Source organism: Orycteropus afer, unplaced genomic scaffold (genome assembly GCF_000298275.1).
Source record: "Orycteropus afer afer isolate SDZICR_OR568_19922 unplaced genomic scaffold, OryAfe1.0 scaffold00114, whole genome shotgun sequence".
NCBI classification, from domain to species: domain Eukaryota; kingdom Metazoa; phylum Chordata; class Mammalia; order Tubulidentata; family Orycteropodidae; genus Orycteropus; species Orycteropus afer.
Window position 1 is genome coordinate 6734208 of NW_006921701.1, and position 12532 is coordinate 6746739.

Consider the following 12532-nt stretch of genomic DNA (forward strand, 5'->3'; position numbering starts at 1 on the left):
CATAGTATTCCATTGTGTGTATGTACCATAGTTTGGTTATCCATTCCTCAGTTGATGGACATCTAGGTTGTTTCCATCTTTTGGCTATTGGTAAATAGTGCTGTGATGAACATTGGTGTGCATATATCTGTTCTTGTTATGGCTCTCACTTCTTTAGGGTATATACCTAGTAATGGAATGTCTGGGTCAAATGTATTTCTAATTCCAACTTTTGAAGGAATTGCCATACTGCTTTCCACAATGGTTGTTGCATTTTACAGTTTCACCAGCAGTGTATGAGAGTTAGCTCTTCTTTTTTGATGTGTGCATCTATTGCTATAAATTGCCCACTGATTACAGCTTTATTGTGTCCCAAAGATTTTGGTATGTTGTGTTTTCATTCTTGTTTGATCCAAGGAAATTTTAAAGTTCATTTTTTATTTCTTCTATTACCCAGTCATTTTTAAGGAGGGTGTCATTCAGTTTCCACGTGTTTGCTCTTTTTCTGTTGATCTTCCTAGTATTGATTTCTAATTTTATAGCATTGTATTCTGAGAATGTGCTTTAAAATATTTTAGTGTTTTTAAATTCATTGAGGCTTGATTTGTGGCCTAACATATGGTCTATCCTGGAGAACGTTCCACGTGTGCTGGAAAAGAAAGTGCTGTCGATGGGTGAAGTGCTCTATACGTGTTTATAAGGTCAATTTGGTTGATTGTATTGTTTAGTTCTTCTGTATTGTTATGTGAATTTTCCAAAGAGGTTAAAACTTCCTCCTGAGTAGGTAGCAAAAGTCCAAAATCATTCCAGGAGTCATAGTCGGAGACATGAATGTTTATTCAGAAGAGAATCAAAAAGAATAGGGAGAGAGGATTAAAAAGATAAAGAAAGCAGGCTTATAAACTTTGCTAGCAATTCAACATCCAGTGGAGGCAAGCCAGAATGGATCCAAGATGCCTGATAACCCCTTCCTACTTTGCAGGGATATTTATCCCTGAGTTTGAGGAATTGGGGTTGGGGGCTATGTGACTGAAATGGAAGGCTACATGACTGATTTGAGACTTGGTGGTCCCAAGTCCCAATCAGGAGAGGGCCTGGGCAGTTTCCTACAACAATCACTTGTGTATGCTCTAATAAGATGCTGCCGTTAGCAAGCTTTATGGCTTAAAACTATTCTAAGGACAGGTCAATATGTTACAGGAAGGTGGTTAATACACGACAGGGGAAGCAGGGGAATATGTGACAAGGGGAAATGGCTTGTAGTTCTTACAAGCTTGGCTGAACAAGATGGAGTCTGGGAGACATTTTTTTGGGTTGCAGTTACTGACCATACACGCATCTTTGTTGAGTTCCTTTCAGTTGTTCTATCATTTATTGAAAGTGGTGTATTAAAGTCTCCCACTATAGTGTGGAGTCATCTATTTGTCTTTTCAATTCTGTTAAAGTCTGATTTATGTATTTTGGGGCTCTTTTATTAGATGCATAGATATTTATTATGGTTATGTCTTCCAGTTCAACTGATCCTTTAATCATACAATGTCCTTCCTTTTTTCTTATAGTCATTTTTGCCTTAAAGTCTACTTTATCAGAAATTAGTGTTGCTACTCCTGCTCTTTTTTGATGCCCATTTGCTTGATATATTTTTCTTTGATTTTTAGTCTATTTTTGTCTTTGTGTCTAAGGTGAGCCTAAGACAGCATATTGATAGGTCATGTTGTCCTTATCCAGTCTGCAACTCTCCATCTCTTGAGTGGTGCATTTAATTCATTTATATTCAGTGTAATTATAGACAAGTATGAATTTATTAATGTCATTTTGTTCTGTGTTTTTTCATGGTGTAGCTGATTTCTTTGTTCTATATAATTTTCTGTGCTGAGCTCATTTTGTTTATGAGTTGTGTTATAATCTCCTTTATTGCTATTGTTTTCATACTTGCTAAATATTTGTGTTTGTCCTCTTTTTAATTTTGATTCAAAGGTTTATTATTTTTCTTTGAAGTTACCTTGTGATTTATGACTTTCTTCACAGGTTTAAAACAGTCTGTTCTATCTCCCAATTGTCTTGACTTCCTCACCATTTAGAAGTTCTGTAACTGCACTATTTATTCCCTCTTTTCATTTTGTATTTATCCTCATTTACCAATTGATGTCTTTGGTTCCTTGTTTACAGTCTTGTAAGCTTATTTTACTTTGGATACTTCCATAACTGGGTTAGTTTCTGGGCTATGTTATCATGTGTGTTAATAGTCAGTTGTTGTTTGTTGTTATTGGTCCTCTGTCTGAAAGACTCCCTTTAGCATCTCTTGTAAGGTTGGTATGGTTTTAACAACTTCCCTTAATTTCTGCTTGTCTGGAAATGTCCTAATTTCACCATCATATTTGAGGGGTAATTTTTCTGGGTACATAACTCTTTGTTGGAATTTTTTTTTTTCTTTCAGGGTTTTATGCATATCATCCCATTGACTTCTAGCCTGCATGGTTTCTGCCAAGAAATCAAAGCTTAGACTTATTGGTTGCCCTTGGTAGGTAAATTTTCATTTTTCCCATGTTGCATTCAGGATTCTTTGTCTTTTGTTTGGATGAGTTTGATGATGATATGTCTTGGTGATTTATTTTTGAGGTCTATCCTGTATGGGGTTTATTGAACTTCTTGAATGGGTATATTTAGTCTTTCATTTTATTAGGGAAATTCTCTTCCAACAAATCTTCAACAATTTTCTTTGTGGTTTTATATGTCTTTTCCTGTTTTGGAATTCCAATGACATGTAGGTTATTCCTCTTGATGATATGCCATATGAATCTTAGGCTTTCTTCATTTTGTTTTGATCTTTTGTTCTGATTGATCCCTTAACAAAGCAGTGTTGAGGTATTTGTCTTCAAGCTCATTAATTCTGTCTTCCATTGATTCAATTCTACTCCTTTGTCCATTCAATGTGTTACCTATTTCTGAAATATTAGTATTAATCTTTTGGATTTCTATTTGTTATTTTTATATCATTTCTAATTTTTTGTTTATTTATTTTTAATTTTTTTCTTGTATTGTTTTTCCTAAATTATTGTAGAGTTTGTTCTTTATTTTTTTTTTCCCCCTAATTTTGTTAGTGTTTTCCTTGATCTGTCTCTTAATCCATGGAAGGTACCCAAATACAATTCTTTTGAATTTCTTATCAGGGAGTTCCAATGCTATTTCTTTCTCAGGGATATTTTCTGGGTTTGTATCCTGATTCCCTTGTTTCTAGTACTTCATCTTGCTTCTTTGTTTGGACTGTGATGGTCTTTTGTCAATGAGACATTGTAGTATTGTTGTATTTATATTTAATTTGTGGCTATATGTTGGTATAATTCACCCAAGATTTTCTTTATTTATTTTGTTTTGATATATCTCTGTGAGCAGGGTCCTATGATACTCTATTCACTAGCTGTTAGCACTTAAGCTATCTCCACCTGTCTCCTGGTGGATGTGATAGAGAATGAGAGTGTGTGCACAGGTCTCTGTTAGCTGTTTGTAAAGAGCAATTGAGGATGAGTTGAGCTGGTATTGGCCACCATCTTTTGTTTTGCAGTTGGTGCAAATAGCGGCTCTCACTCAGTGGATGGGGCTGCAAGAGGTGCAAGTGTGGTTGGGTTGTATGGGAATGGGTGGTGTCTTCCACTTAGTTAAAAAACACCAAACAAATAAAAATAAGAGAACAAAAAAATCAAACCACCTAAACAAACAGGAACAAAAGGAAAAAAAAAGCAATAAATGAGAAGAAAAAAAATTTAAACATATTTTTTAAAACACAAGAGAAAGAAAATGAGAAAAAGAGAGAGAGAGAATAAAAGAACCCACAATATCTGAGGAGGGGGCAATGAGAGAAAAGAACAAGAGTAAAAGAATAGTAAAGAAAAAATGGGAAAACTGTAAAAGGAAAAACAAGGAATGGGAAGAACCAAAAGAAAAAAAAGAGAAGGGAACCAGGAAAAGCAGGGGGGGGTGGGGTGGGGGGAGGCTGAAGGAACCAGAGAAGGGAAAGAGAAAAACATAAATAAATAAAAAGGAAGAGAGGGGGAAGATAAGAATTATTAAAACACAAAACAAAACTGTCGGGGGTGGGACACCATACCCAGGCTCTGTCAGGCCACAGACTAGGATGGAATTCTTGCTGGAAGTCTTGCTGTTCAAGAAGGTGAATGGAGGCAGGGGATGGCCACACCTCTGCTCACCAAGAGGGTGTTGGGTATAAGAGTAACAAGGGGAATGTCACACCTTTCTAGTTGTCAGCCTCCAGTGTAGTTGCCCATGCTTCCCTGGCAAGTGGACCCTATTCTTAGGTTGCTGTCATGGTCAGAACCTCACTCAGATATATTTAAAATGGCTGCACTGCTTGCAAATATTCAAAATGGCTGTGCCTTCAGGACAGCCAGCAGTCCACAGGTCTGTTTGCCTCCTTCTTTGCTGTTTTCCTTTCTGGTTGTCAGGCACAAGTGCAACACTTCCTTCCCCATGTAGTTCTTGGTGAGCAGAACCAAGCCTTACATTGCTATCAGGGATGCACTTAAATATTCAAAATGGCTGCATCCTCAGGACAGCTGGTAGTCTGTACTTCTGTTTGTCTCCTTACTCACTGTTTTCATTCAGGTTCTAGTTGGTGTTTAATCCACTTTTTTTTTTTTTTTAAATCCTTCCTTTCAGAGCTCAGGGTTCCAAGATCATCTTCTGTATCAATTTCAATTGGTTTCTCATTGCTTTCTTGCAGAGGGTCTGTGTAGCTTGTCTGCCCATTCTGCCATTTTTTAAAAAAATTGTCCTTTGGGTGCAAGTTTACAAAGCAAATTTGATTTACATTCAACAATTTATGCACATTTGATTTCATGCCCCTGATGACCATCTCCAGCCATAAAAAAGCTTTCTTCCCCTCCCCTCCCTGTGCCCTTATTAACTGTGCATTCCTGTCTGGCTTTTCCTCTATGTGAATGTTGTTCCTCTGCTGTCTCATGGCTGATTACTCTAAGGGATGCATCTCCCTAGAGTAGGTGTGTGCATCTTCCTGGGGTAGGTGTTCTAGATGTAGATCTTTTTACTGTTGGGCTGAGAGCCAATCCATGCGAATGAGTCCATTTCTAGACCAGAAGGGTAACCTGAGGCCATAGTCTTGGGGGTTCCACCAGTCTCTATTTGACCAGTAATTCTTGTCATTTTTGTATTTTTTAATTTAGTTCCACATTTTCCCTCCCATTTTATCCAGGATCTCCAGTTTTGATCCCTTTCTAAGCAGTTGGCATTGGTGGCCAGGCACCACCCAGTTCTTCTGGTCTCAGGGTCATGAAGGCTGAGGTCCATGTGGTCCATCTTATCCTTGTTTCCAGATGCCTTTGATTTTCTTCACTCTTCTTAGCTACAGACAATAGGAGACCAATAGTTGCATCATAGATGGACACTCGAAAGCTTTTAAGAACTCAGTCACTATTCATCAGAGTAGGTTGTAGAAAAGATTTTTTTTTTTTTTTTTAGAACAAGATTTTTATGTACTATGTTGTGCCAATTGAGCTTGCTATCCCCTGAGACTACGGTCCTAAGTTGGCAGGCTCAGTGATTCTCTCTCTCAAGGTGTGTGGTTGTCTCTGAGAGGTTATTCTAACTCTGTCTTCTGTTGCTTCTGTAATGTGTGTGGCAAGTTTTGTAGAACAAGTGCATATGTAAGATTATCTTCAGTTAAATCTATCCTTGGTCTAGGGTATATTTCTGTTCATCAACTCCCACCTGATCTTCTCACTTGTCTATGCATTTATCTGTAGCCTTTTGTTTGATATTAATGGTAATGCTGTATTGTGCATATACTCTTCTTTGGCTCTGTTTTCTATATCTTATGTGCACATTTCAGTGTCTTTCCTTTCCCTGGTATCTCTTTCTGTACCATCTCTTTCATCACCTAAATCAACATGTTACCCCCAACTAGTCCAAAATTTTCCCTCCTCTTCCCTCCCATCCCTAGTAATCAACAAAGGGAATTTCTTTCCCTGAGTAAACCTTTCTTTGACTTTTTACTATAATGGACTCATACAATATTTGTCCTTCTGTGATTTACTTATTTCACTCAGCATAATGTCCTCCAAATTCATCCATATTGTGAGACGATTCACGTATTCTTCATTATTTAATGTTGCATAGTATTCCCTTGTGTGAATGTACCATAGTTTGGTTATCCATTCATCCGTTGATGGGCATTTAGGTTGGTTCCATCTTTTTGCTATAGTGAATTGTGCTGCAATGAACAGGGTAATGTTCATGTCTCTGTCCTGTCTCTCACCTCTTTAGCATATATTCCTAGTAATGGAATTGCTGGATCAAACTGTATTTCTAGTTTCAGTTTTTTAAGGAAATGCCATACCATTTTCCACAATGGTTGTACCATTTTGCAGTCCCACCAGCAGTGTATCACCATCCCACCATCTTGCTAGAACAGCTCCATTTCATTCTTTATGTTATATATAGCATACCACAGTTTAAAATCACTGATGGAAACTATTAATTTCCAACATTCCTTCTGCTAATATTTTACTTATATGTAAAGATAACATTGTAGTAGTGTGCCATGTTTCAATGTGTAGATCTCTATGTATGATCTTACTGAAATTTCTCACTCCTTACTTCCTATTTGCATTTCAGAATCCTTGGGAAAACAAGACAACAGAACCTCTTTGCCAACTGCATGATCTTTATCACTGGACAGTTTATTTTAAGTTCCTGGCTCTTTCTCATTTTGGTAACATTCCAGGAAGAAAATGTAGTTGGGATTACAATTAACACAAGCGTCCAAATGACCCAGCCTGAACCTGAAAGCCCTTTATCAGTACCAGTACCAATAGATACTGCAGTCAAGTTGATTTAGGCTCACAAAAAAAAAAAAAAAATCTATGTATGCCAGAGTAGTACTGTTCTCTATGAAGTTCTCAATGGCTGAACATTATTATTACTATTTTTTCAAGAAGATCACCAGGCTTTTCGTCTGAGGTGCCTCAGGGTAAACTTGAACCTCCAACCTTTTGCTTAGCAGCTAAGTATATTAACAGTTTGTACCACCTAGGTACTCTGGAAGCTCCTTACTATGTATCTTAGTGCCTGGGTTCACAGAAAATGTGCTACCCATTCCTATTTCCTGCTTATTTGGAGTACCTCCTTGAACATTTTCACTTTCTAGAGTCAAAGAAACTCCTTGAGAAAAGCTCCTTAACCCAAAGCAGCCCATTCTGCTTCTCCTAATTTAAAACAGTCACTTCTGCCACAGATCTGTCCGGTATTTTCATATCTGTATAAGAGTAGGGTGCTCTGTGTATGTCTGAATGGGTGAGTGAGGAGAAGAGGAGGAGGGCAGGTATGAGAAGAGAGCTTGAAGAGCATGTCGTTATCTCTAACACTCCAGGATGCAGAGTTGTTCTCTCTTTTCTGGATTTTTCACAGGTATTCCCTGCTTTTCAAAAGTTTGCTTTACACCACTTCACATTTACAAAAGGCCTACATTAGTTCCAGTACCATAGTGCCTAAGGCACCTGACTGCTAACCAGAGGGCTGGCAGTCCAAACCCACTAGCCACTCCTCGGAAGGAAGATGAGGCAATCTACTTCCGTAGTGATACTGCCTCGGAAACCCAAGGAGGGGTCGCTATGAGTTGGGTCCGACTCCAGGGCACATAAGAACAACAACATTAGTTCCTGTTTTCACTAACTGAAAGAAATCTGAAGAAGATTTTGCTTTTATGAAAAAAGGTGAAAAGCATAACAAGCATTCAGCATTTTTTCTGAAGTGAGGTGAACTGTAAAAGAGGTGGTGCACACCTTGAACAGTGAGAGTGTGTCGCCAAGCTCCTTTCCTAGAACTACATTGTACATAATCATTTCTACTTTATGTTGGCTGTGTATTTATCATGCCATTCTTGCTTTTACTATATGTTAGTTTTATTTTATATTATATATGTTATTTGGTATAATTTGGTAGGTTATTTTTTGGGTGTGAAAATGCTAAAAAATATTTCCCATAGCTAAAAAGTATTTCCCATAGAAATTAATGGTAATTGCTTCTTTTCTTTACGCTATTTCAAGTTACAAAAAGTTTCATAGGAACACTCTACTTTCAGATAGCAGGGGAAACTTGAACTAATTCACCATTATTATTTCTATTTGCATTTCTCAGATAATTCTTTCCTCTTCCATCTCCAATTATCTGGTCCTGAGAAAAATACTAACCCTGTGTTACTCACCTGAGTCTCTTTACTGAAGTCTCTAAATACAGTCTATAAACTAACTGATTTGGCTCTCTTAACAGAACAATCATCTATCTCTCTTTGGTGTATGTGCTTGGCCATGTGATCAAGTCCTTTGGTGCCATACCAATACTGGGAGGACAAATGCTACACAGGTGAGTAAAATCATGTAATCAACTGAGACACTTTTCTTCCATTACACAGGTAAATGTAAGGGATGACAAATGACACAGATAATTTTCTCTTTTCTTACTGAATATATTCCTTCATCTTTCAACCTAATGTTTTAGTACTAAATTGCCCAATAACAACAAATTTATGACCAGTTGAAATCTCTCCTACTTTATCTGAGCTCATTTGTTTTTAATAAGCTCTGGGGAACTTGTAGAATGCCTTGTTAGTATGTTCTTAATAAAATCTCTTAATATGTTGAAGACAATATAAGATATTCTTACTCTCCTTATCCCCTCACCTATTCACTCTGTATTTCACTTTTTTTTTTTAATTCAGTAACATATTTTTTCAATACTTTGTAGAAATCATATTTAAAATTTGGAATATTTACATTTATGTGTAGTTTTCTTTAATAGTTGCTTTGTCCCTCTTAAGTTATTGATGTCTAAGGGTCCAGAGGTATTTAATAGATTCTGATGTCTGCTGGTTTAGTTCATAGAGAGAATTATAGTTGTTCAGGAAGTGGATCAATTATATTCATGCTTACAATTTACCTATACATATGGCTGGGTGTTGCAGGAGTTAAGCTGAAAAAAAAAAAACCAACAAAAACTCACTGCCGTTGAGTCGTTCTTGATTCATATCAACCCCTCCTTGGGTTCCAGAGGTGGTATCTCTACAGAAGTAGATCGCCCAGTCTTCCTTCTGAAGAGTGGCTTGTGGGTTTGAACAGCCAACTTTCTGGTTAGCAGTCAAATGCCTCAGGCACTATGCCACCGTCTACTCCCAAGCATTTGGCTGCTAACAGATAATTTGGTGGTTCGAACCCACCAGCCCCTATGAGGAAGAAAGATGCAGCAGTCTGCTTCCATAAAGATTATAGCCTTAGCTAAACAATAGACAAGCCTATGAGATGACCAATGACACCAGGATGGTGAGTACTTCTTTGAACACCAAACATAACAGATCAAAAAGAGCAGCATTTGCCTAGGGTTAAAGCTCAGAAGGCAGGAATGGATAGGAAAGAAGGACAAAGGGAAATGGTAACCCCAGGAAGGAAGTGGAAAGGGTGCTGTTACATTTGTGGGAATTGTGATCAACGTCATGAAACAAAATGTATATGAACTGTTGAATGGAAAACCAATTTACTCTGTAAACTTTCACCCAAATTGCAATTAAAAAATATGTATATATATTACAGCCTTAGAAACCTGATAGGACAATTCTACTCCGTTCTACAGGGTCAGTATGGCTCAGAATTAACTCAGTGGCAATGGGATTGATAAATATATTTATCTTGTGAGTTAATAATTGTGTTTAAAATTTAATAACTATTACAAACCTCCTTTTGATGTGCCATCCAAAATTAGTCACACTTCCTCTATTAATTAAGATGAATTTTAACATTTCATTTTTTATTTAGTAAGGGAATGTGGGATAATATCCATGAGATCTTTCTATTGAAGTGTCCTATACATTGAAACAAGATTGAGAACCCATGCTTTAATTTTGGTGCCCCTTCAGTAGCTGTTTCTATCTATTTCCCACAAAGGATAAATGGGACCATATATGGTAAGTGCTCCTGAATGTCTTCTAGGAGTGAAGGTAAATGGAAAGTACCCACAGGGTAGAAATGTGAAGGGGATCTTTGCCATTGTATACATTATTTTCTTCTGCAGCTCTACAGTTATGTTTATTAACAACTTGGTTAGCATCTTCACCTTTCCATTTCAGAGTCCTAGCAGTGACCGGTCTCAGTCTAATAGCTTTGGGAACAGGAGGTATCAAACCCTGCGTGGCAGCTTTTGGTGGAGACCAGTTTGAAGAAAAACATGTAAGAGTCCTATGATTTCTATACTTTCAAGGATGTAGAGGAGACCTTAAAAAAGCAGCTATTTGTTGATATTGAAGGAATCCACCAGTCAGATCATATCTGAGGAGTTGTGTTCAATGCTGGGTATTGGTCAGTAACAGAGGAAAACTGAAACACATTCGAAAGGTAGATGGACTAAAAACCACGTCTTATGAGGAAAGACCAAAGGAAATGGTAATATTTAGGCTGGATAACACAAGGATCAAGGAGCATATTATGTTGTTGTTGCTGCTATTTGCCCTTGAGTCAGACTTGATCATAGCAACCCCTCCTTGGGTTTCTGAGGCAGTATCACTACAGAAGTAGATTGCCCAACCTTCCTTCCAAGGAGTGGCTGGTGGGAGCATATTATAGCTATCTGTAAGTAATGGAAGGATATCAATGATCAAATCTAACACCAATGAGTAGAAGCTACAAGAAATCAGCTATTTGCTCGATGGAAGAAAAACTTTCAACTGGCCAGAGTTGGAAGCAATGAGTTTACTCTCACATGAGATATTCAAGAAGAAAGGGGTAAGCACTGAGGGAAGGGAGATGATGAATAATGTAAAGATGACTTAAGCATCTCTAGCTTTGATCTATGAAAGGACAAAATGATCAATCAAAATGTAAAAGAATGGGTTCCTATAGATGAGCACATCTGGCTGATCATTCCCTCTTTCTCTATACACTTTCCACTGTCAATGGAAAAAAGCAAAAATGAAAAAACAGTATAAATAAGGTCAAGACGGGTCAGTATGAGGAAATGATAACAGATGGCAAGGGGAGTAGTCTATTCTAGATAAGCCCAAATTTCTGACTTCCTCTCTTTTACTCTCATTTTTCTTCCTTGTCTATCTTTGTGTATCTGTTTCCTTGTCTACAGTTAATTATCGTTTCTGTCTCTCTATAGATCCATAGATGGAGAGAATCTCTTTTCCTTCTCTCTCTCTCTCTCTCTCTCTCTCTCTGACACAGTGCCTACTCTCTTTTTCTATCTGTATTCTCTCTCCCTGTCCTATCCTCCTGTGTTTCTGTTACTCTTCAAACCATTTAAATGATCACTTTATATTCTTTATCTGTCCAAGGGTCTATTACAGACCATGATTGTTTGCTGTCTTTGGAGAGATAATCAACCTTTGGCAAATCAGATCCTATGCATAATGATCTATACAGATTAGAAGAGTGAAATAATTTTAGAAGAGGAAGGAAAACACATTTAAATAGAAAATGGGGAAGGAATGATTGTGCTAATATACTAGAATGAAGTACAGTAGGCCATATGAATGAAATGTCAGCAACTTTATTTGAATGTTGCTTCATTTGGTAACTGTTCTACAAAGATATTTTCAACAAACAGGGACAAACTCCACCTCCTATCTCCCTCAGCCACTTCTAAACCCATCGATTTTCTTCTATACTCTGGCAGACCTCCTATAAACACTAGGTGACCTCTTCTGCTTGATCAATAGCTTCCTCCACTGTCCTAGTTCCTAGTCCTATACCTACTACCTAAACTAAAAAACAAAACACACTCCACAAAATCTATTGTTTAACTCAACCAATCATTCATTTATCAAGTAAAGTCAATACATGTAGATTTTGTAATATATGTCAGGTGCTATGCTAAATACTGGGAATTACAGAAATGACTAAGATATAATTTCTTCACAAAAAGAAATCACAACCTACTGAAAGAAACAGACACTGAATGCAAAGAAATTAATATTATAGCAAATATATACAGGACACAGTAATGACATAGAGGACAGAATGATCAATTTTGCCCTGATAAAGGTATGAAATAAGGATTAAAAGGATTTGAAAAGTCTTTCTGGAGTCAACAAGACACTCTTTTAAGTATCTGATATGATACTATGCTCAAATACAATGGAGGTGGTATCTGAGTTTGTATTTTTGTATATACCTCTAGTTGAGTCTGATCATAGATGGAGGTAGAGTTAGGAGACACATTGCACTGATCATTTTCCTTTTTTTTTTCCAGGCAGAGGAACGGACTAGATACTTCTCAGTCTTCTACCTCTCCATTAATGCAGGGAGCTTGATTTCTACATTTATCACACCCATGCTGAGAGGTTAGGATTATTTCTGAAGGACCCTGAATAAGACCTTACTCTGGCCAGCCAAAAAGCTGTACCAGAGTTCTTTCTGATTTTCTTTTAGTCTTGATTTTTCTGGTTCAAAAGAAGGAATATGGGATTAGGTGATGGGAGGGAGAAAGATGGCTCTGTCTACAACTCAAGATCGTGAACTTACAGACTAGGACA

The 12532-nt window shown here is 37.3% G+C and overlaps 1 protein-coding gene across 1 annotated transcript in view; it reads left to right on the top strand.

Moving 5' to 3' along the window:
• SLC15A2 (solute carrier family 15 member 2) overlaps positions 1-12532 on the top strand; it is a 98002-nt gene that overhangs the window by 20132 nt on the left and 65338 nt on the right. The window contains exons 4-6 of the mRNA XM_007943898.2: positions 8281-8373; positions 10127-10226; positions 12250-12340. Of these exons, the coding sequence (XP_007942089.1) occupies positions 8281-8373; positions 10127-10226; positions 12250-12340 (284 nt within the window). The remainder of the gene's footprint in view (positions 1-8280; positions 8374-10126; positions 10227-12249; positions 12341-12532) is intronic.